The sequence below is a fragment of the Henckelia pumila genome, unplaced genomic scaffold (genome assembly GCF_033568475.1).
Source record: "Henckelia pumila isolate YLH828 unplaced genomic scaffold, ASM3356847v2 CTG_38, whole genome shotgun sequence".
NCBI lineage: Eukaryota > Viridiplantae > Streptophyta > Magnoliopsida > Lamiales > Gesneriaceae > Henckelia > Henckelia pumila.
The window spans coordinates 718,532-739,859 of record NW_027331813.1 but is presented as its reverse complement, the minus strand read 5'-3'; the positions used below and the strand labels follow the sequence as shown (position 1 = coordinate 739,859).

Genomic DNA, 21,328 nt, shown 5'->3' with positions numbered 1-21,328 from the left:
GTTGTCTGCAGGTGTTTCCCAACATGTCGAACAACATAAAAAAGAGGCAAGAATTCTTCAATCGGAATATGAGATCTTTGATTGCTTGGTTTCATAATTCTTCTCCCAGTTTCGGTGTTATTGGAACACGTTCTTGGATCCGTAGATATGATACCCAAGGCAGTGGAAGTTTAAAATTTTTATTTTCTGATCTGGAACGATTCCAGATCGTGGGTATCAAATCCTTACGATTAAAACAAATAAGTAAAATAAAATCACAATTAAATTTTACCTCTCAAGTCTCAACTTGAGGTTATAGACTCCAACAGATAAATCTGCTCTTCTTGTATATCCCAGGAACTGGTGACTCGGTCGATCAACTCTTGAATCAGGTCCACAAATAGAATTCTTAATTCCTCTGACAGACTGCACTAGAAAGTCTATCAGAAGTTTCTACGAAGAGAATAAACAGATCTGATTTGTTAAAACAGACTGCAAATTCGAAAATTTGCAGACTGAAAATTCGAACACAAAGGAGGGGGGTCAGCCAAAACCCTAGGGAGAGAGCTCTCTAGGTTTCAAAATTTTTGAGTTGTGTTGTCTAATTTCTGTACTGCAATAACTTATTTATAACATGGGCTGGTAACAGCTTAGGGCCCATTTGTCATAAGTTCAAGCCTGACAAGCAAAGCCCGCATTTTCAGAAATTAATATAAAATTCATCGTGACTTAAATTGACAAACCAATTTTACCAATATGTACAGAAACCTTTTCTGTACATTTTAAAGTCAAGATAAATTTTCTGAATCCGAATTCAGTGGTTTCCAAAAATGGCATCCCTATGTCATTTTAGGAAATCTCACTCCCTCTATTCATTAATAAAAAGTCCTACTTCTCATTCACTAAATTTAACTCATTAAATTTAATTATCTAAACGGGGATTAGAAATCTATTACTTGTGTAACCCTCAATGGTTCAGGGATACCGCTAGCCGTGGGCCCACAACTCCTTTGTGACTCGGAACAACAATTTCCGACATGCCCATCGAATCATGGTAAGAGCGCCTAGCAACATCGCCCCATGATTCCCTAGGTATCACTGATAGTACCTACAAGAACCAGTGGATTTTGGTTAGCGTACAGTACGGTCCCTTCATCCATATATCCCGATCGAATCAACAACCATTGGTATATCGAGAGTCGTTCGAGATTCGATAACTATGCAATACTTCTTGAAGATCAAATAGTGACATCGCATGTGCAACTAGGAAACCAAGTAACCTAAAGCACATCATGTACTATAGCCAGAGATTTGTCACACTAATATCTCCTCAGATCGCATAGGATATCCACACTCGCAAGCGTGTGGTGAATCCTTGACAACAAAGCATTGACTCCTATATGTGTTGTAACTGTACCCAATCTCGACACCTGATGACCCTCATAGAGTCGGTAAATGAGTCAAAGTAAAATACTAGCATATAGAGTCTCCATGATGTTTCAAGTAGTAAGGACTAATGATGTACAACCAAAACCACGGACTTTTTCTCTCAATTAGTGAAAACCACTTGGAAAGTCCGAATAGGGTAGTTCAATCATTCATCCAATGAATATCCATTTGTATGCTTCGAACATTTCTATGTTCCATACCAATGAAACGTGGTACTCGGCATTACAAATGCTAGTCTCAATCTTGAGCGATCCTTATCCTTATTGCGGACGGCTCAATTGACTAGGAACTGGTTTAGAATATAGAGTGATTATAAGATGTGTTTCATGATAGTCATCCATTTCCACTATCACATCTTGCATGCACTTTAGTATATTCAAGGTCTTTATCTAAACATCGTATAAAACGTCACAATATAACAATATGATAAATGATAAAGCAAATGCCAATATAAAGTGTAAATTATATTAAACAAATATTGTTTACAAATAGAGTCATAAAGGCCCTTAGCCACAAGTTGGCTAACAGGGCACCCACTCTTTCAATCTCCCACTTGCCCTAAAGCCAACTAGTCATACTACGTAGTCCCATTGCTTCGCGATGTTTGTCAAATAATGGTCCTGACAAGGGCTTAGTAAGTGGATCAACGATATTGTCTACAGAGGCCACTCTCTCGACAGTAATGTCTCCTCTTTCCATGATCTCCCGGATGATGTGGTATTTCCTCAGTATGTGTTTGGATCTTTGATGAGACCTTGGTTCCTTTGCTTGAGCAACGGCACCAGTGTTGTCACAGTACACCGGGACTTGACCAACAGCTTCAGGAATGACCCCCAACTCTTGGACGAAATTCCTCATCCAAACGGCCTCTTTAGCAGCAGCTGATGCTGCAATGTACTCTGCCTCAGTGTTGAAATCCGCTGTGGTGTCCTGCTTGGAACTCTTCCAAGAGACAGCATCGCCATTGAGCATGAATACAAATCCAGAGGTTGATTTTGAGTCATCCACATCGCTTTGGAAGCTAGAGTCGGTATAGCCTTCCAATTTCAATTCTCTTCCCCCATAAACCATGAATATATTCTTAGTCCTTCTCAAGTACTTAAGAATATCCTTCATAGCTTTCCAATGCATTTGACCGGGGTTGGCCTGATATCTGCTCGTGACACTCAGAGCAAAGGCTACATCCGATCTGGTAGATATCATCCCATACATGATACTACCTATAGCTGACGCATATGGTATGTGTGTCATTTTCTCTATCTCTTTGTTAGTCTTGGGAGACATTGACTTGGATAGAGAAACTCCATGACACATAGGTAGATGTCCTCTCTTGGACTCATCCATAGAGAATCTCTTCAATATGGTGTCGATGTAGGTCGCTTGAGTGAGTCCTATCATTCTCTTAGACCTATCTCTATAGATCTGTATTCCTAGAATATAGAACGCCTCACCCAAGTCCTTCATCGAAAATCTACCTGACAACCATATCTTTGTTGACTGCAACATCCCTACATCATTCCCAATGAGTAGGATGTCGTCAACATAAAGCACTAAGAATGTCACAGCATCCTTAACTACTTTCTTGTACACGCACGGTTCCTCCGGGTTCTTGATGAAACCAAAGTCTTTTATTGTTTCATCAAATTTCTGGTTCCAACTTCTTGACGCCTGTTTGAGACCATAAATTGATCTCTGAAGCTTGCATACCTTATGCTCGTTTCCCATGGATGTGAATACCTCGGGCTGCATCATATAGATCTCTTCCTTAATGTTTCCATTGAGGAACGCAGTCTTCACATCCATTTGTCATATCTCATAGTCATACCATGCTGCTATGGCAATTAAGATTCTTATGGACTTGAACATTGCGACTGGTGAAAAGGTTTCATCATAGTCAACACCTTGTCTTTGTGTATAACCTTTTGCGACTAATCGTGCCTTGTAGGTTAGCACCTTACCATCAGGCCCAAGTTTTCTCTTGTAGATCCATTTACACCCTATAGGAACAATTCCATCGGAAGGATCTACTAAAGACCAAACTTGGTTTTCATGCATGGAGTCTATTTCAGACTGCATGGCTTCAAGCCATAAATTCGAATCGGCATCAGAAATTGCTTCCTTGAAGTTTCTTGGATCACATCCAATGATGGGTTCACTTTGATCCTCTTCAAGTAGGAGATTAAGTCGAACAGGATGTCTAGAAGCCCTTTCGGATTTCCTAAGAAGTGGCGTGTCATTTATTGGTTCTTGAGGTGTGGGATCGTTATTTTGTATCTCTGGTTCTTGTCGAACTTATTCAAGTTCCATCATCTTGCCTTTTCTTTCAAGTAAGAACTCCTTCTCCAGGAAGCTGGTGACATTCCTAGAAACAAACACTTTTGTTTCAGTAGGATGATAGAAGTAATATCCGATCGAATTCTTCGGATACCTTACAAAATAACACAAGGTGGATTGACTATCCAACTTATCTCCCACTGTCTGCTTCACGTAAGCATGACATCCCCAAATCCTTATGTACGAATACTTAGGAGTTTTGCCAGTCCATAATTCGTATGGAGTTTTATTCACTGCTTTAGTGTGGACATTGTTCAACAACAATATCGCTGTTTCAAGTGCATAGCCCCAAAATGAAGGTGGGAGCTCAGTGAAGCTCATCATAGATCGAACCATGTCCAACAGAGTTCGATTACGACGCTCTGCTACACCATTAAGCTGAGGTGTGGCAGGAGGAGTCCACTGAGAAAGAATTCCATTTTCTTTCAGATAGTCTAAAAATTCGGTGCTCAAGTATTCACCGTCTCGATTAGATCGAAGTGCTTTAATACTTTTACCTAGCTGGTTTTCTACTTCAGTCTTGAATTCTTTGAACTTTTCAAATGATTCAGACTTATATTTCATTAAATATAAATACCCATACCTTGAATAATCATCAGTAAAGGTAATAAAGTAGGTGTGGCCATATTTAGTACCAATACTAAATGGTCTACAAACATATGTATGGATCAAATCCAATAGATTTTGACTAGCTACGCTCAGGCTTTCCCTTAAAAGGTGTTTTAGTCATTTATCCTTTCAAGCAAGACTCACAAGTAGGTAGAGAGTTAATATCTGACATATCAAACATGTCCTCTCCCACTAGCTTGTTCATCCTCCGTGAGAAAATATGGCCTAGCCTAGCATGCCAAAGGTTTGCCGGGTTTTGATTATCGTTTTTCCTTTTTATTATTGTTACCGGTTTATCAACATAATTAACTGGAATGTCTTTTAATTTCAAGTTATATAGATTGTTTTCAAGTTGTCCATATCCAATCAAACATTCATTCTTGTAAATATTTCAAATACTATTCACAAAATTGCAAGAAAAACCATCTCTATCAAGCATAGAAACAGAAATAATGTTTTTAACCAAATCTGGCACAAATAAAACATCTCTTAGAAATAACTTAAAATTGTTCTGCAAAATTAAATAAACATCTCCCACAGCTTTGGCCTCAACTCTGGAACCATTTCCGAGCCTCAACTGGGTCTCACCCATCCTCAGCCTACGACTTCTTGACATCACCTGCAAATCATTGCAAATGTGAGATCCACATCCGGTATCCAATACCCAAGAAGTAGTATTAAGCGAAACATTTATTTCAATATAAAACATACCCTTTGCAGTTCGCAACTGCTCGAGATATTCTTTGCAGTTACGCTTTCAGTGACCGAGTTTCTTGCAGTGATGGCAAACATCTTAAGACTTGTCCATGTTAGAAGCTTTGGTCTTGTGCTTCTTCTTGGGCGCAGTTTTCTTGGGCAGAACGTTTCTTACCTTTGCACTTGGCCCCTTCTTCGTAGAAGAAGAGGAGCTCACCAAGAGAACTGGTTTATCCTTCTTGAATGTGGCCTCATAAGTGACAAGCATATTGACCATCTCTTCTAGGGTGGCCTCTATCTTGTTCATATTAAAGTTCACCACAAAACCAACAAACGATGAAGAAAGAGAAAGAAGCAGTAAGTCTGCACACAGTTCGTGCTCCAATGTCAATTCTAGGGTCACCAATTTTTCAATGAGCCAAATCATGTGTACCCCATGCTCACGGACCGAAGTCCCATCTCGCATGCAGCATGTCATTAGCTCTTTGACCGTGACGTACCGCTCAGATCTCGACTGAGCTCCAAAAAGTTCTTTGAGGGTCTTGTTAATGTCAGCAGCATTCACTGCATCCTCAAATCGCCTATGAAGTTCATCAGACATCGAAGCCTGCATGTAGCATTTGGCCTTGATATCATGGTCCCACCATTTATAAAGTTTGGCCAATTCTTCCGGACTCACATCAGCCGGGGATTCCTTCGGAGGATACTTTTCTAACACGTAGAAAATCTTTTCCGAGCATAGGACAATCTTCAACTTGCGGAACCATTTCATATAGTTTGCGCCAGTCAGTTTGTGTTGTTCGAGAATAGAAAACAGTGGATTACGCGAATTCATTATAACGATATACTGAAAAGAAACAGACAATAATCAGTGATTATTTAATTAATTTACTAAGACATAAAATAAGGCGAGTATGATTTTATGAATGACTCTCCCACTATTTTTACGATTTCACCACCCTCTAGTAAAAACGAGAAAACCATTTTCTTTAGTAGGAACATGGAGACCAATTTACAAATTATAGTTACGAATAAAATCAGCCAATTATAATTTTAAAAAGTTAGAGTTCAATTGCTGCTAGAGCAACCTCCATGTTTTTACCTCATATCCAATAAAGGGCCCAATAATATGACGCCGTTTAAAGTGATATGTCAAGTTGACTCATCAATATTAAGTTGTGATGGACGGTCGCCATGTGAACCCCAATAATATGAGATGATCCCATGGGAGTTCCACCCAACTTAAAATAATTGTCTACTCAATGCACAGCTTTCCGGCGAACGGGCCTTCCCAATAATATGAGATGGACCACGTTCGCGGGTAGCATCTATCATGCATTGATAGTTTATGGAAGGCAGGAAAATATAAACTATATTTAATTTCCCTTTTAATAAACTTGATATTAATTTTAAATCATATTTAAAATGAGAGATTTTAATTTTAAAATTTGTCTCATCATTTAAAAAAATTGTATGCTTGCAGGATTCATGCAATTTAGTCTAAATATGCATACAACAATAATATCAAATTTTAAATAAAGGATGATCGATGCCTAGATCTAATCGACCCGTGGTTGCCAATCACGAGTCTAAGTCCAATCCTAGGTGATATGCAAGTATGCAATGCAATCCTATTACATTGAGCTTCCAATTTACATTTCTTCGGTCTTTATCGTCTGCTGGGCCCACCATTGTCTTCAAATATTTATCTCCCACTAAGTCTAAAAATTTACAATAAATTTCGATAACAAGTAGGGGATACATTTTAAGGGTGGAAACGAGCCATAAACCAGACCCACTTTTATTACAATTGACAAATCAAATTGGGCCATAATACAAGCCCAATAATAAAACCCAACAATAAAAACCAAATGTAAATAATATAACATATACCTAAAAAATTGGTCATGAAAATCGATCATCCTTCTATCTAATTAAAAGATTGGATCACATGCAATTCAAAGTGGCAATAATAGTAAATAGATAAAATCATATTTTATACATAAAATATCATTTTATATATAAAATCATATTTTATATAATTTATCCATAAAATCATATTTTATATATAAAATCTAATTTCATATATAAAATTATATTTTATTATCAATTGTACCAAAATAATTAATTTTTAAAAATTTTAATTAATTTCCAAAATTCAAAATTTATCCAAAAATTAATATTCTTAAAATTTTGGGCACAAACAATTTTTGACCCATTGCCTCGTGGACTAACCGAAATAATTTTCAATCGGTCCAAAAAATTATAATTTCTAAAATTATTAAAAAAAATAAAAAAAAATTAAATTCTGGGGCTGCCTGGGATGATCCCGGGCAGCCCGCCCTACTAGCCTAGCTCTCGGCCCAGCCCAGCCGCTTGGCTGCTGGGCCGCAGCCTGCGGCCCAGCTGCTGGGGCTATTGGCGGCGGCCCAGTTGCGCGCTAGGCTAGGGCAACAGTTGCCCCAGCCCAGCTGCTGGGCCACCGCCTGCGGCCCAGTTGCGCGCTGGGCTAGGACAACATTTGCCCTGGCCCAGCCGCCAGGCTGCTGGGCCGCCGCGCGCGGCCCAGCTGGGTGATGGGCTAGGGCAACGTTTGCCCTAGCCCACGCAGCCCTTGCTGCGCGCCGGGCGGCTGCTGCCCGCTGCCCTTTCGAGCAGCTGGCAGCCCCAAATTTTTTTTTTCCTTTTTTTCTGAAAACCGAGGCATGGTACAATTTTCATAAAATTTTAATCGTAAGATCCGAGAGCAACCTGTCTCTGATACTACTGTTGGAACACGTTCTTGGATCCGTAGATATGTTACCCAAGGCAGCGGAAGTTTAAAATTTTTATTTTCTGATCTGGAACGATTCCAGATCGTGGGTATCAAATCCTTACGATTAAAACAAACAAGTAAAATAAAATAACAATTAAATTTTATCTCTCAAGTCTCAACTTGATTTTATGGACTTCAACAGATAAATCTCCTCTTCTTGTATATCCCAAGAACTGATGACTCGATCGATCATCTCCTGAATCAGGTCCACGAACAGAATTTTAATCCCTCTGACAGACTGCTCTAGAAAGTCTATCAGAAGTTTCTACGAAGAGAATAAACAGATCTGATCTGTTAAAACAGACTGCAAATTCGAAAATTTGCAGACTAAAAATTCGAACACAGAGGAGGGGGGGTCGGCCGAAACCCTAGGGAGTGATCTCTCTAGGTTTCGAAATTTTTGAGTTGTGTTGTCTAATTTCTGTACTTCAATAACTTATTTATAACATGGGCTGCTAACAGCTTAGGACCCATTAGTCATAAGTTCAAGTCTGACAAGCAAAGCCCGCATGTTCAGAAATTAATATAAATTTAATCGTGACTTAAATTGACAAACCAATTTTACCAATATGTACAGAAACCTTTTCTGTACATTTTAAAGTCAAGATAAATTTTCTGAATCCGAATTCATTGGTTTCCAAAAATGGCATCCCTATGTCATTTTAGAAAATCTCACTCCCTATACTCATTAATAAGAAGTCCTACTTCTCATTCACTAAATTTAACTAATTAAATTTAATTATCTCAATGGGGATTAGAAATCTATTACTTGTGTAACCCTCAATGATTCAGGGATACAGCTAGCCGTGGGCCCACAACTCCTTTGTGACTCGGAACAACAATTTTCGACTTGCCCATCGAATCATGGTAAGAGCGCCTAGCAACATCGCCCCATGATTCCCTAGGTATCACTGATAGTGCCTGCAAGAACCAGTGGATTTTGGTTAGCGTACAGTACGGTCTCTTCATCCATATATCCCGATCGAATCAACAACCATTGGTATATCGAGAGTCGTTCGAGATTCGATAACTATGCAATACTTCTTGAAGATCAAATAGTGACATCGCATGTGCAACTAAGAAACCAAGTAACCTAAAGCACATCATGTACTCTGGCTTAAGATTTGTCACACTAATATCTCCTCAGATCGCATAGGATATCCACACTCGCAAGCGTGTGGTGAATCCTTGACAACAAAGCATTGAATCCTATATGTGTTGTAACTGTACCCAATCTCGACACTTGATGACCCTCGTAGAGTCGGTAAACGAGTCAAAGTACAATACTAGCAAATAGAGTCTCCATGATGTTTCAAGTAGTAAGGACTAATGATGTACAACCAAAACCACGGACTTTTCCACTCAATTAGTGAAAACCACTTGGAAAGTCCGAATAGGGTAGTTCGATCATTCATCCAATGAATATCCATTTGCATGTTTCGAACATCTCTATGTTCCATACTAATGAAACGTGGTACTCGGCATTGCAAATGCTAGTCTCAATCTTGAGCGATCCTTATCCTTATTGCGGACGGCTCAATTGACTAGAAACTGGTTTAGAATATACAGTGATTACAAGATGTGTTTAATGATAATCATCCATATCCACTATCACATCTTGCATGCACTTTAGTATATTCAAGATCTTTATCTAAACATCGTATAACACGTCACAATATAACAATATGATAAAAGATAAAGCAAATGCCAATATAAAGTGTAAATTATATTAAACAAAGATTGTTTACAAATAGAGTTATAAAGGCCCATAGCCACAAGTTGGCTAACAGGGCACTCAGTCTTTCAGGTGTATGCTCTCTTATCTCTTGTTTTTAATCGTTCAAGCATTACAATATCTTTTTCCCGCCTTACATAAATATATTAGATTGTTTCCTTTTGATAAAATCCTGCAAAATGGAAACAAATCTTTTGTTAATAAATAACTCTTTTAAATAAAAGATATCCATAATCGACTAAACAAATCATATAACTCAATTAAAGATTATAATATTTATAAGTAAAGATAAAAAAGAGTCACTGGAAGACAAAACACAAAATACCAATATAAATTGAAAAGCAAAATAATTGAAGAGAATTTATGTCTTGCAAACCAAGACATATTTTCATTTCAAAAACAATTATCCCTATTTGCAGAGGATTCGTACCCTGTCCTCTCTTTCATTAGGGAGAGGATCTTTAATGCGGGGCAGAGTTAATTAGTATGATTTCCAGGAACCTTCAATGCAGTTGCCTCAACTTCAAGCCGCCTCAGCAGTTGCACTTCATATTCTGCTGAAATACTATAATTATCTTCTCACAAGAATTATTAACAAGTGGTTGGAGAAGTGCTCCAACAGTTGTAATGAATGGTACTTCACTATGATTAAATAATTTGCTTCTTGTAGTTATCTTCCTTTTTGGCGCTCATTTTACAGGTGTTGAAATTCTTGGATTTGGCTGAAGGCTAAAGCAAATGAACTTTTCTATTCTTAAATTGATTCTCAAGATAGAGATCATATTTCTTCTTCCTCCTTTTGTATTGTAATGAGTCAAGGCTCACTAAAGTGGGATTCACAATGGGGTGGGGCACGTCTTGGCTCAGCCTGCCCGACCCGATAAATTAGATTGGCTCAATCTAATACAAAGAGAATTCGAGGTTGGACAAACTCGGCGCGGCTCGGTCGATGAACTAATTCTGCCGAGTCCAAGAAACGAAGACGGGATATTCAAATGTTGAATGAAAATTTTGAGATTGATGAATGATAAATCAGATTGTTACTCGTCAGTTCTCATGGGATTGGACTTGTTCAATATCATCATGTTTTAAAAAATTATTATATTAATTATTTTTTTAAAAAAAAAAAAAGGCATTATGGATGGAAAGGTGCACTAATAGTGGAAATGGTTGATCATGTGGGTCATAAGCATGTTTGGTCTAGGTAATAATCAGTAGTGAGGAGTGCGGAGTATTTAATCTCTCTCTTTTTTGATGAATACATTACAGCATGAGTGGATGAATGATTGCCTTTGCTATATGTTTGTACCCACCATTACCATTCAACATGTATCCCCATCAATCTGTTCTTTTTATCCGGGCTAACAAAGAGTACTATCCACACACGTTGATGGGTAAAAACCTTGATGTTGGTACGAGGAGTACAGAGTTCGTTTTCTTAATCAAAGTCTCAGGTTCAAGTCTCATGTCTGATAGCATAGTTTTGGGAGAGTTTTTTTCAATTATATACCCGACCCAACTCGACTCGGTTAGTGCTTACTTAGTGGCACCCCTCCAAGAATCTGTTAAATCTGACATCCTAGTATGGTTTGCACTCCATGGGACTTTTGGTTCCAGGTAGTTGGGTCTAGAAATATCATAGTCTGGATTTATTCTTGCAAGATTGATGTTATTTTCATGTTGTTGGTATCTAAAGACTTGTCTATTTTAGTGGTTAGAGTTTATTTGTAACAAAACCACCCTTGGGAATTGATCATTGCATCAAATGATTTTAACCACACCAAACCAAAGAAAAGCAACTATTGTTGATGTCATAAGATTTTAGGTGAATTGATCAAAGAAGATTATGATAAATCATGAAAGTGACCCTTTCATCTAGTGGGCTAGCTTGTCCCATTCTTCACAAACAGTGGCGGAGCTAGGAAGCCACGAGATACGATCGAGAGCGATCACATCACCAATATCTCTAACATGTTTATAAATTATTTGATTCATGTAATGAGATGACGAAAGTTATAATGATAAATTGAAAGATAAGGGTAGTATAACTATTTTTTAACTCCAATTTTTGTAAAATTTGACCCAAATGTGGGTTGATGCAAGGCTTTGCACCAAACAGTGCCTAATTATGTTTGAGTACTACTCTCGGCTCCATCTACACAAGAAACCAAGGATCAAACAAAAATACTGTTTTCTATCAAAAAGCTCTTTCCAGGGGCATCATAACTTGTTTAATAGCAAACTAAAGTTGCATTCCATTATGAGTCTCATAAATATCCTTGAACACATCCAACCCCACAACAAAGAGTGGAGGCCAACAGCAAAGACTCCATAAATACAAGCTTTAAAGATTCTAGCAGATTGTTAAATACTCTGGCTTTTAATTCCCAAGGATACGATAGCCAAGATTTATGGAGGCACCCCAATCTGCATCCAGCCCGCCTCACCAATATCCGCAAGCCATCCAACTTAAGCTTTACCAGGCTTTCATATTCTCAATTCCTATCCTGTTTTCCATCATTCTTTTCCTTCTATTCTACTTGTTTTACCTCAAAAGAAGAGCTTCTGTCTTCTCATCCACTTCTGCAGTTCTTCCGAGGACGATCAACGACGTTAACGTAACAATAGTAAGCAATACTCATGTTACTTTTTTTCATCCTTGTGATCTCTTTGGTGGATTACATGTTGTAAGTTAGATAATTAAGAGGGTCTTTTTAAATTCTCGTTGAGTTCGATCTTATCGGGTTTCACTGTCTCCAATCCAGCCTTCCGATTCGAATTTGAAAAACGAGCTCAAGAACAACCTCTGCACTGTCTTGTTTGATGATTATCACAAAGCAAAGGATCCACTGTGAGTTCTGTTAATGTTTGTTTTTTTTTTTTTTACTATATATAAACCATTTCAACACGAATCATGCACTAGTTTGCAAGTTTGCGCGACGGGAATGGGCGATCCAGGGTGATTGTTAAATACCTTTCCTTTTTTTCTTTTGAAAGTGCCCTCCAGACAAGGACTTAAGCTTGAGTGCCAATAATAAAGCATTCACAGTTACTAAATTGTACTTTGACCTTATGAAAAATCATCCGAATCTTATTCTGTGGACACCAAAAACACTCGTTCATGTTGTATAATTTTCTGAACTCATGTAATGGCCTATTCCAAGAGCGGAAGCCGAATCGCACGAATAAAATTTGTCGGGGCCGGAACGACGAGTTACGCGTGCAGAAAGCATGCGGTTTCAATATTCACACTTTGCATCCTAGTGACGTATAACATTTTTGGTTTACTTGATCAATCAAGAATATTTAACAGCGTCCGTTCTTTTACATGATGCTTATCGACTATATATAAAGTAGAATAAAGGTGAAAGGAGCACCAAAATGTTATAATTAAGAATTACACAAAAGTTACACTTTTTAATTTCCTTTCATGTTACATCTTTTAATAATCTCAATTAATATAATTAATTTAATCTTGTGAATAATCATCGAAATAAATTAATGTATCACAGATGCTGCGTATGCTTGGGAGAGTTCGAGTTGAAAGAGGAGCTGCTCCAAGTGCCATCATGCAAGCACATGTTCCATATAGACTGCATCCGCCATTGGCTCCACTCGAGTTCAACCTGCCCGCTTTGTCGAACTCCAGTTGTATCTGATCATAATACCAGCAAAAACACTACTCTTCAATCTCACCAACAACAGCTGCACGATTTTCCGGTCGATGTGATGCCGGGAAACCGTGTTTCGAACCACCAGCAAATGGTGGGGCTGTCACCGCGGCAACTCCAGTTGCAGGACTCCACAATGATTGAGAGATCATCTAGTAATGTTAGTGGTAGCACTTGATGATTGAAGTTAATCATGAATTGGGAATGTAATGAAATGCACAAACTTTTACAAAAGGCGAGAGAAGTGCTATTTTTTTGGGCAAAACTAAATATATTTTTTTAAAAACTTATAATATAATTATTTTTTTAATAAAAGTTTCCCATGTAGATTAATGAGATTAGAGATAAAGTTTATAATAGGCCTGTCATTAAGATAGGCTATAATTATCTTACACAATTATTTGAATTCTCATAACTTAATTAAGATTTTAGAAGTTGTAATGTTTTACTTTAAAATATGAAATTAAAATGTTTGGATAAAATTAGATAAGAAGGTGGTATATAAATATATATATTTGGTGCGATAAGTTTCTTTTATTATCACAGGTCAGATACTAAAAGTGATATGATACTATAAGGCTTATATTCAAATACTTGTCTTTGAACAAAATTAAGGAAAATCAAATTTGGATTATATATCTTTGGTAATTTGTGATTTTGGTGTTTTAATTCATCAAATTTCAATATTAGAAATATATTTTTAAATTTTTTTGGTAATTTTAATAATTTTTCATCGAATTTGCTAGAGTGTACTGAACTACTACAAACATTACCTTCTGCCGAGAAAATGACTAAAATTAACCCAAAAAAAAAAGTAAGAGACCTGAGAATGAAATTTTAAAATATACCAATATCGAAAAGACACAAATTCATAACACCAAAACACAATTTTCCAGTACATTTTTTATATAGTAAAATAGTTTTTTCTTTTTTTAAAAAAAATATAATAAAAAATCCCGATCTTCATTTCGAACATTTTCAATCTTGTTCTACTTTTCCACCTTCTCTCCCCCAACCCTCTGTGCCCCGGAAACAACCCATATCATTTTTGGACTCGGACGGGGGAGGGCAGACAAGGGAAGGTCAACCTGGAACTGGTCCCGAGAGGGCAAGAGGAGACCAGTCTGGAACTGGCCCTAATAAGGTAAGTGTCTATCCCACTTACACTACTGCAGCAAATCATGAAGCAAGGCAATACTACTATGGACTCATACAAACACGGGTTCATATATTTGGTTGGGTAGGACTAGAAGGACTAAGGTAATGTTTGGAAAAGCTTATAGGAAGTACTTCTCAGCTTTTTATTAGCAAAATTTTGAAATATTGTTATAGAAAAACTGAGAATTGCTTCCAAAAATTTATCTCAAACACTACCTAAGTCATCATGGACCATGTTTGTTAGGATCGAAAATGTGTGTAGACGAGAGAGTGAATACATTTAAAATATTTTGAAAATTTTTGTGACAATTAAGCTGAGTATCAGCGTGATTATCGAATTTTGCTTAACAGAAAAGTTGGTACAAGAAATGATTTGGTCAGTGCCGAAAATTCCTGTAGTGCAAAATTGAGTAATTGATCATTAGGAAGATAGAAAATATGCAGTAAGGTAAATAACACAGAGATTTTTTACGGACGTTCTAAGTCTAAGCTTCTACGTCTCCCCTTCTTCTTCTTTTTTTCCAAAAGAATTTTCTATAACGTCCCAATTTCCAATCGGAGCGTTACTCAACATACATACATAAAATTTTAGGGAAAATAAAAAAAAAAACTTTTGCGGAAGTATCATCTTCTTTATTTAATAAAAGTGTAAAAAAATGCACGAAATAATGAAAATAACATTCAAAAACTTTTGCCAAACATGGCCATCAAAAGAAATAATAAATAAGCTTGTTTCCCCTCAACAACATAAAATGGTTCGAACAACTTTCATTCATAAATCTTTCGCACTCATGCATCATCCACTGGACCGACCCCAGCCTCTTCTTCATGTCCGCCCACATAATCATCAATGAATGCATCAACATCATTGTTACCTTCAGCATTCAAGTATAGTGAGTCTAAAGACTCAAGAAGAAAAATGCATAAAAGGATTTTTTCTAAACTTTAAAAGAGAAATCATTATCATAAGCTTTCATGCTAAACGTAACATAAATGCATCTTAATGAAGTCATAACATAAATCATTTGGAGTGATGAAGTATGTAAATTGTGGTAATCGTCATAAAGAGCCATTTATAGTTTCCTGTTGTACAACAGGCATATGACATTACGCCCGTAAACTTTATTCTTTGGATAGCAGCTTCCGAGCTCATCCCGAAGTGCATATCCTGTATAACCATCCAGTGAGCCATGTTTGGATAGCCGCTCCGGAGCTCATCCCGAAGTGCATACCCCATATAATCACCACAAGACGCATAAATCATCAAAATATTTTTCCATGTACCATAGTGTTCATCTTAGCATATCATTTTGTATCATCGTAAAATCATGCTCATAAACTTCTCGTGACGCTAAAATGCTTACAAGATTCAAAACATTTCATGAAGAATTAGTTTTCAAGAGAAAGTCACATAAACATGCATTACATAGCTTGACCGATCCACGTGAGGCATTTAGTCCGTCCCGAACATCGAAAAATTGAAACCTTTTCACAAGCATTCTTAAAAATACATTAAAATATCAATATCATGATTTTTAAGACGCAAAAATACGTAAATAGGGTGGGGAAGTCGAGCCTGCGGCGCGGGCGCGCAGTCCGCTTGCAGATATGCAGGAGCTCTGCGCGGGCACGCTGCTTCAGCATCGCGGGCGCTCAGCCTGTGCGCAAAAATGCGCAGCTCAGGCGCGGGCGCGCCGCTTCAGAAGCGCGGGCGCGCCGTCGCGACTTTTTTTTCGAAAACTTCTTCCTTTCTGCATTTTTTCAAATCCCATGATGTTTTGGAATACTCTTCCATCAAAATTCCATACAACACCATAAAAGCTTCAAAATAATTCATAACAAAACACCTAACGATTTCAAAGATTTTGAATCAAAAACCTTCCTTCAACTTTTTCCCAAAATTCTGATTTCTTGCCTTCTAACCATTCAAAACACAATAAACTTGAACTGAACACATCAGGATTTCTTCACGTATCACAATCAAGCAACATAATCATAAATTTTTCAAGAAAACATGCATAGATCATCAATAAAACACCTAGGATTTTACCTTGAAAATATCTATATTCTTGAATGAGTTTCAAAACAGTAAAAACTTTCTTGTATCGTTTGATTGGAATTAACCTGGGCAAAAGTATGATTTAGCCTTGACAATGAAGAACCCTAACCCTTGAGATCGCAGTGTTTGAGCGAGAGAGATTTTGAAAGGAGAAAAGGAGCGTTCAAAATGAGAATTCAGAATAAATTTCTAAATGCTTATTTCTTTTGTTACTAATGGGCTCCAACACGGCCCCTTTAGTTACATTTTAAAAGTCTTTTGAAATTTTAACTCTCTCAAATAATAAATTACACTGCATCAACTTAAAATTTATTTAATTAAAATACTTTTCATAACTCGTTCCAAGGCTAGACTCGTCCCTACGACCCAAAATTAAATACCAACTTGAAAATTTTAAAAAAATATCACATCAAATCACATAAAATTTCAAGCTTCAAATAAATCACATAATTAAAAATATCAATTAAATATTCTGAATATCATGCATTAAATCATATAATTTAATTAATTAATCGTGATTGAGCCAATGGATTTTTTGGACCTTACAACTCTACCCTCCTTAAAATAATTTCGACCTCGAAATTTGACTTACCAAACAGTTCAGGATAGCGTGCTCGCATATACTTCTCGGTTTCCCATGTAGCTTCCTCAGCCAATTGGTTGCGCCATAGGACTTTCACCATCGGGATCTCTCTGTTCCTCAACCTACGAACTTGTCTGTCCAAGATTTGGACAGACATCTCCTCGTAGGACAGGTCTAGCGTCCATTATACTGGCTCATGGCAAATATCATGAGAAGGATTCGCCACATACATCCTTAGCACGGAGATATGGAAGACATTGTGAATGCCCTCCAAGTTTGGAGGTAGAGCTACTCGGTAAGCTCGAGCCCCAACTTTCTCTAGGATCTCGAGAGGTCATATATATCTTGGGCTCAATTTACCTCTCTTTCCAAACCTCATAACACCCTTCCATGGTGACACCTTCAAGAACACATGGTCAACTACTTCAAACTCCAAATCCCGGAGCTGCTAATTGGCATAACTTTTCTTTCGACTTTGATCTGTCAACATTTTGTCCCTGATTTTGGCTATCACATCTACTATCCGAGTCACTATCTCTGGCCCCAAAACAGCTCTCTCTCCAACTTCATCTCAGTGTAAGGGAGTTCTACATCTTCTCCCATACAATGCCTCATACGGAGCCATGCCAATAGTTACTTGATAACTATTGTTGTAAGTGAACTCCACTAAAGGTAATTTTGATTCCCAATTACCTCCAAAGTCGATCATTCAAGCCCTCAACATGTCTTCGAGTATCTGGATCACTCGTTTTGACTGACCATATGTCTGAGGGTGGAAAGCTGTGCTGAAATCTAACTTCGTTCCCAAACCTCGATGTAAACTTCCCCAAAAATTCGAGGAGAACTTAGGATCTCTGTCAGACACTATTCTCACTGGAACTCCATGCAATCTAATAATTTCTCAAATGTACATCTCTTCATACTGATTCATCGAGAAATTATTCCTTTTTGTAAGAAAATGCACTGGCTTGGTTAACCTGTCAACTATCACCCAAATCGAGTTCATCCTTCTCGGTGTAACTGGCAATCCTACCACGAAATCCATCGTAACATCTTCCTACTTTCATGTGGGTATTGGAAATGGTTTTAGAATTCCTGCCGGCTTCTGGTGCTCAATCTTCACGTGCTGACAATTCAAACATTCACTCAAAAATCTTACAGTCCTTCTTCATATCTGGCCACCAATATAAGGATTGCAGGTCCTTATACATCTTCGTACTCTCGGGATGAAGGGAATACGGGACAGTATGAGCTTAAGTCATCACTTCTATTCTCAGTGAGTTTACTGCTGGCACCCACATTATACCTCTGTGATGGACAATGTCGTCTTTGATGGTATAAAGTGTACCACCCTTAGCCTCATCTATATTACTCCACGCCATCAACTGTTCGTCAAAAGCTTGTCCTGCTCGAATTCTATCGAGCAAACTATGTACTACTGTTAAGGCTAATAGAGTACATACCTCCATGGGTTCGGATACTTCCAATCTCATCCGCTCAAAATCAGAAATTAACTCTTGCTGAACTGTCAACTGGTTAAATGTCGCAGACTTGCGACTCAATGCATCTGCTACTACATTAGCCTTACTTGGATGGTAGCTAATGTCACAGTCATAGTCCTTCACCAATTCCAGCCATCGTCTCTGTCTCATATTCAATTTCTTTTGAGTGAAAAAGTACTTTAGGCTTTTGTGATCAGTTAAAATCTTTCACCATACAAATAGTGTCTCCACAACCTTAAAGAAAATACAACTGCAACCAACTCAAGGTCAAGAGTCGGGTAGTTCTTCTCATGCACATTCAGCTGTCGAGATGCATAAGCTATTACTTTGTGATCCTACATCAAAACAACCCCTAATCCACTCTTTGAATCATCGGTGTAAACCACAAAATGACTTCTGGCTTCTGGAATTGCTAGCACTGGTGCTGACATCAGTATTTCCTTCAATTCTGCGAAGCTTTTCTCACACTGCTCTGAACAAACGAACTCCACACCTTTCTGAGTTAAAGAAGTCAATGGTAGAGCTATCTTGGAGAAATCTTGAATAAATCTTCCCAAGAAACTCCGTATTTCTGTAGCATTCTTCAGAGTAACCCAATTTTGAACTCCTTCCACTTTAGACGGATCCACATCTATTCCCCTAGCTGAAACTATATGACCCAAAAATTCAATTTGCTCAAGCCAAAATTCACACTTACTGAACTTAGCATACAACTGCTTTTCTTTCATAATCTGCAACACTGTAAACAAGTGCTGACGATGCTCCTCCAGACTGCGAGAGTAGATCAATATGTCACATATGAAGACCATGACAAACTGATCCAAGAAAGGTTGAAACACCATGTTCATCAAGTCAATGAACACTGCTGGTGCATTGGTCAACCCAAACGGCATTACCAAGAACTCATAGTGGCCATAGCGAGTCCTGAATGTTGTCTTCTGCACGTCTTCATCCTTCACCTTCAGCCGGTGGTAGCCCGATCGTATATCAATTTTTGGAAACACCACCGCTCTCTGTAGTTGGTCGAACAGATCATCTATCCTAGGCAAGGGATATATGTTCTTCACTGTAACTCGGTTCAATTCTCTTTAGTCAATGCACAACTTCATTGACCCATCCTTTTTTTTAACGAATAACACCGGTGCACCCCACGGCGATACACTCGGTCTGATTAACCCCTTATCCATCAGTTCTTGCAACTGTTCTTTCAACTCTTTCATCTCTATCGGTGCTAACCTATACGGCGCCTTAGAAGCTGGCTTAGTTCCAGGCAACAATTCGATCCCAAATTCGACTTCCCTGACCGAAGGCAAACCCGCAAAATCATCGGGAAGAACTTCTGGAAAATCTTTCACTACTTCCACCTCTTCAAGTTTCGGTCGTTGCTCCTTTTGATCCCCAGTTAGGCTCGCTAGGAAGACTATAAACCCATTACTCAATAATTTTCAAGTCGTTCCTGCTAAAATCATACCTGGTGTGTTCCTCTTAGATGCAGCACGGAACACAAAGGGTTTTCCGTTTTGAATTTTTAAAGAAACGGTCCTCCGCTTGCAGTCGATAATAGCCTCATGCTGAGCCAACCAGTCCATCCCAAAAATCGCATCGAAATCCACCATCTCCAAAACAATAAAATTTGCACACACATCTAGACTCTGCATCTGAATCTTACAATTTTTTACCACCCTACTACTTTTTAATTCCTCTCCTGAGGGTAATGACACACAAAACCCCGAAATAGATTCATCCGGCAAGATCCCCAATTTCATCATAAAACTAAAAGACATAAAAGAGTGCTTAGCTCCTGATTTCCAACGTATTCCACATACTTAAATACGTTTTAAACATAAAAATCATACTTGAAACATGCATAACTCATAAATCATAATTACTATCATGCATCTTAAGCAATCCTTAACATAAAACTTACAGACATGAAGACGAAGCATAGGGTCATGGCGAGTAAGCATGCGTGCGACAAACCCCAGAGCAAACTGCTCTAATACCAAGCTGTAACGTCCCAATTTCCAATCGGAGCATTACTCAACATACATACATAAAGGGAAAATAAAAAAAACTTTTGCGGAAGCATCATATTCTCTATTTAATAAGATTGTAAAAAATGCAAGAAATAATGAAAATAGCATTCAAAAGATTTTGCCAAACATGACCATCAAAAGAAATAATAAATAATCTTGTTTCCCCTCAACAACATAAAATGGTTTGAACAACTTTCATTCATAAATCTTTTTATGTAGTGACCCGTATCCGGGATTAACGATTAATTAGAAATTAATCATGTAATCACGTTTAGATTAAGTAAAACATGGTTAAGGAAATTCCAAATAGATTAACGGAGTCCGGAAATGGATCCAGAACACTCGAAAATGGTCGAGAAGATTCTGAGTCTTAGACAAGATCGGAGGCTCCGAACCTGAGTTCGGGTGATCCGAAGTTTCAAAGTTCGGAGGGCCTGAGGTTGTTCGGGAGGGTGAAGTTCGAATGATCCAAAGAGGGATCGGACGGCCCGATCTCAACCAGATAAGATAAGATAAGGAAATTATGTGATTGGCCAAAACCAGAGTTCGGACGATCCAAAGTGATGGATCGGATGGTCCGAACAGTGTCTCGGCCAGGTTTCCGAAGGAGTGACGTCATGAATGACTTAATATCGGGATCGGACGGTCCAAAGTGCTATTAGGTGACACTTTTCATGCATGCAGAGTTCGAACGGTCCGAAG

The 21,328-nt window shown here is 38.0% G+C and overlaps 1 protein-coding gene and 1 pseudogene across 1 annotated transcript; one reads left to right on the top strand and one right to left on the bottom strand.

The window, feature by feature from the left end:
- LOC140871069 (uncharacterized) overlaps window positions 1-21,328 on the bottom strand; it is a 95,279-nt pseudogene that overhangs the window by 52,165 nt on the left and 21,786 nt on the right.
- LOC140871086 (probable E3 ubiquitin-protein ligase RHA4A) lies at window positions 11,828-13,539 on the top strand. Its single transcript, XM_073273535.1, has 3 exons — window positions 11,828-12,244; window positions 12,383-12,468; window positions 13,130-13,539. Exons 1-3 carry the CDS (start codon window positions 12,029-12,031, stop codon window positions 13,464-13,466), a joined length of 639 nt encoding a protein of 212 aa, XP_073129636.1. The 5' UTR covers window positions 11,828-12,028; the 3' UTR covers window positions 13,467-13,539.

Bases quoted from the DNA above. Each gene is read 5' to 3' on its own strand.
- LOC140871086 (XM_073273535.1), top strand. From the start codon at position 12,029: ATGGAGGCACCCCAATCTGCATCCAGCCCGCCTCACCAATATCCGCAA. The intron at 12,245-12,382 runs GTAAGCAATACT...TCTCCAATCCAG, and splicing joins ACGACGTTAACGTAACAATA to CCTTCCGATTCGAATTTGAA. The intron at 12,469-13,129 runs GTGAGTTCTGTT...AATGTATCACAG, and splicing joins CACAAAGCAAAGGATCCACT to ATGCTGCGTATGCTTGGGAG.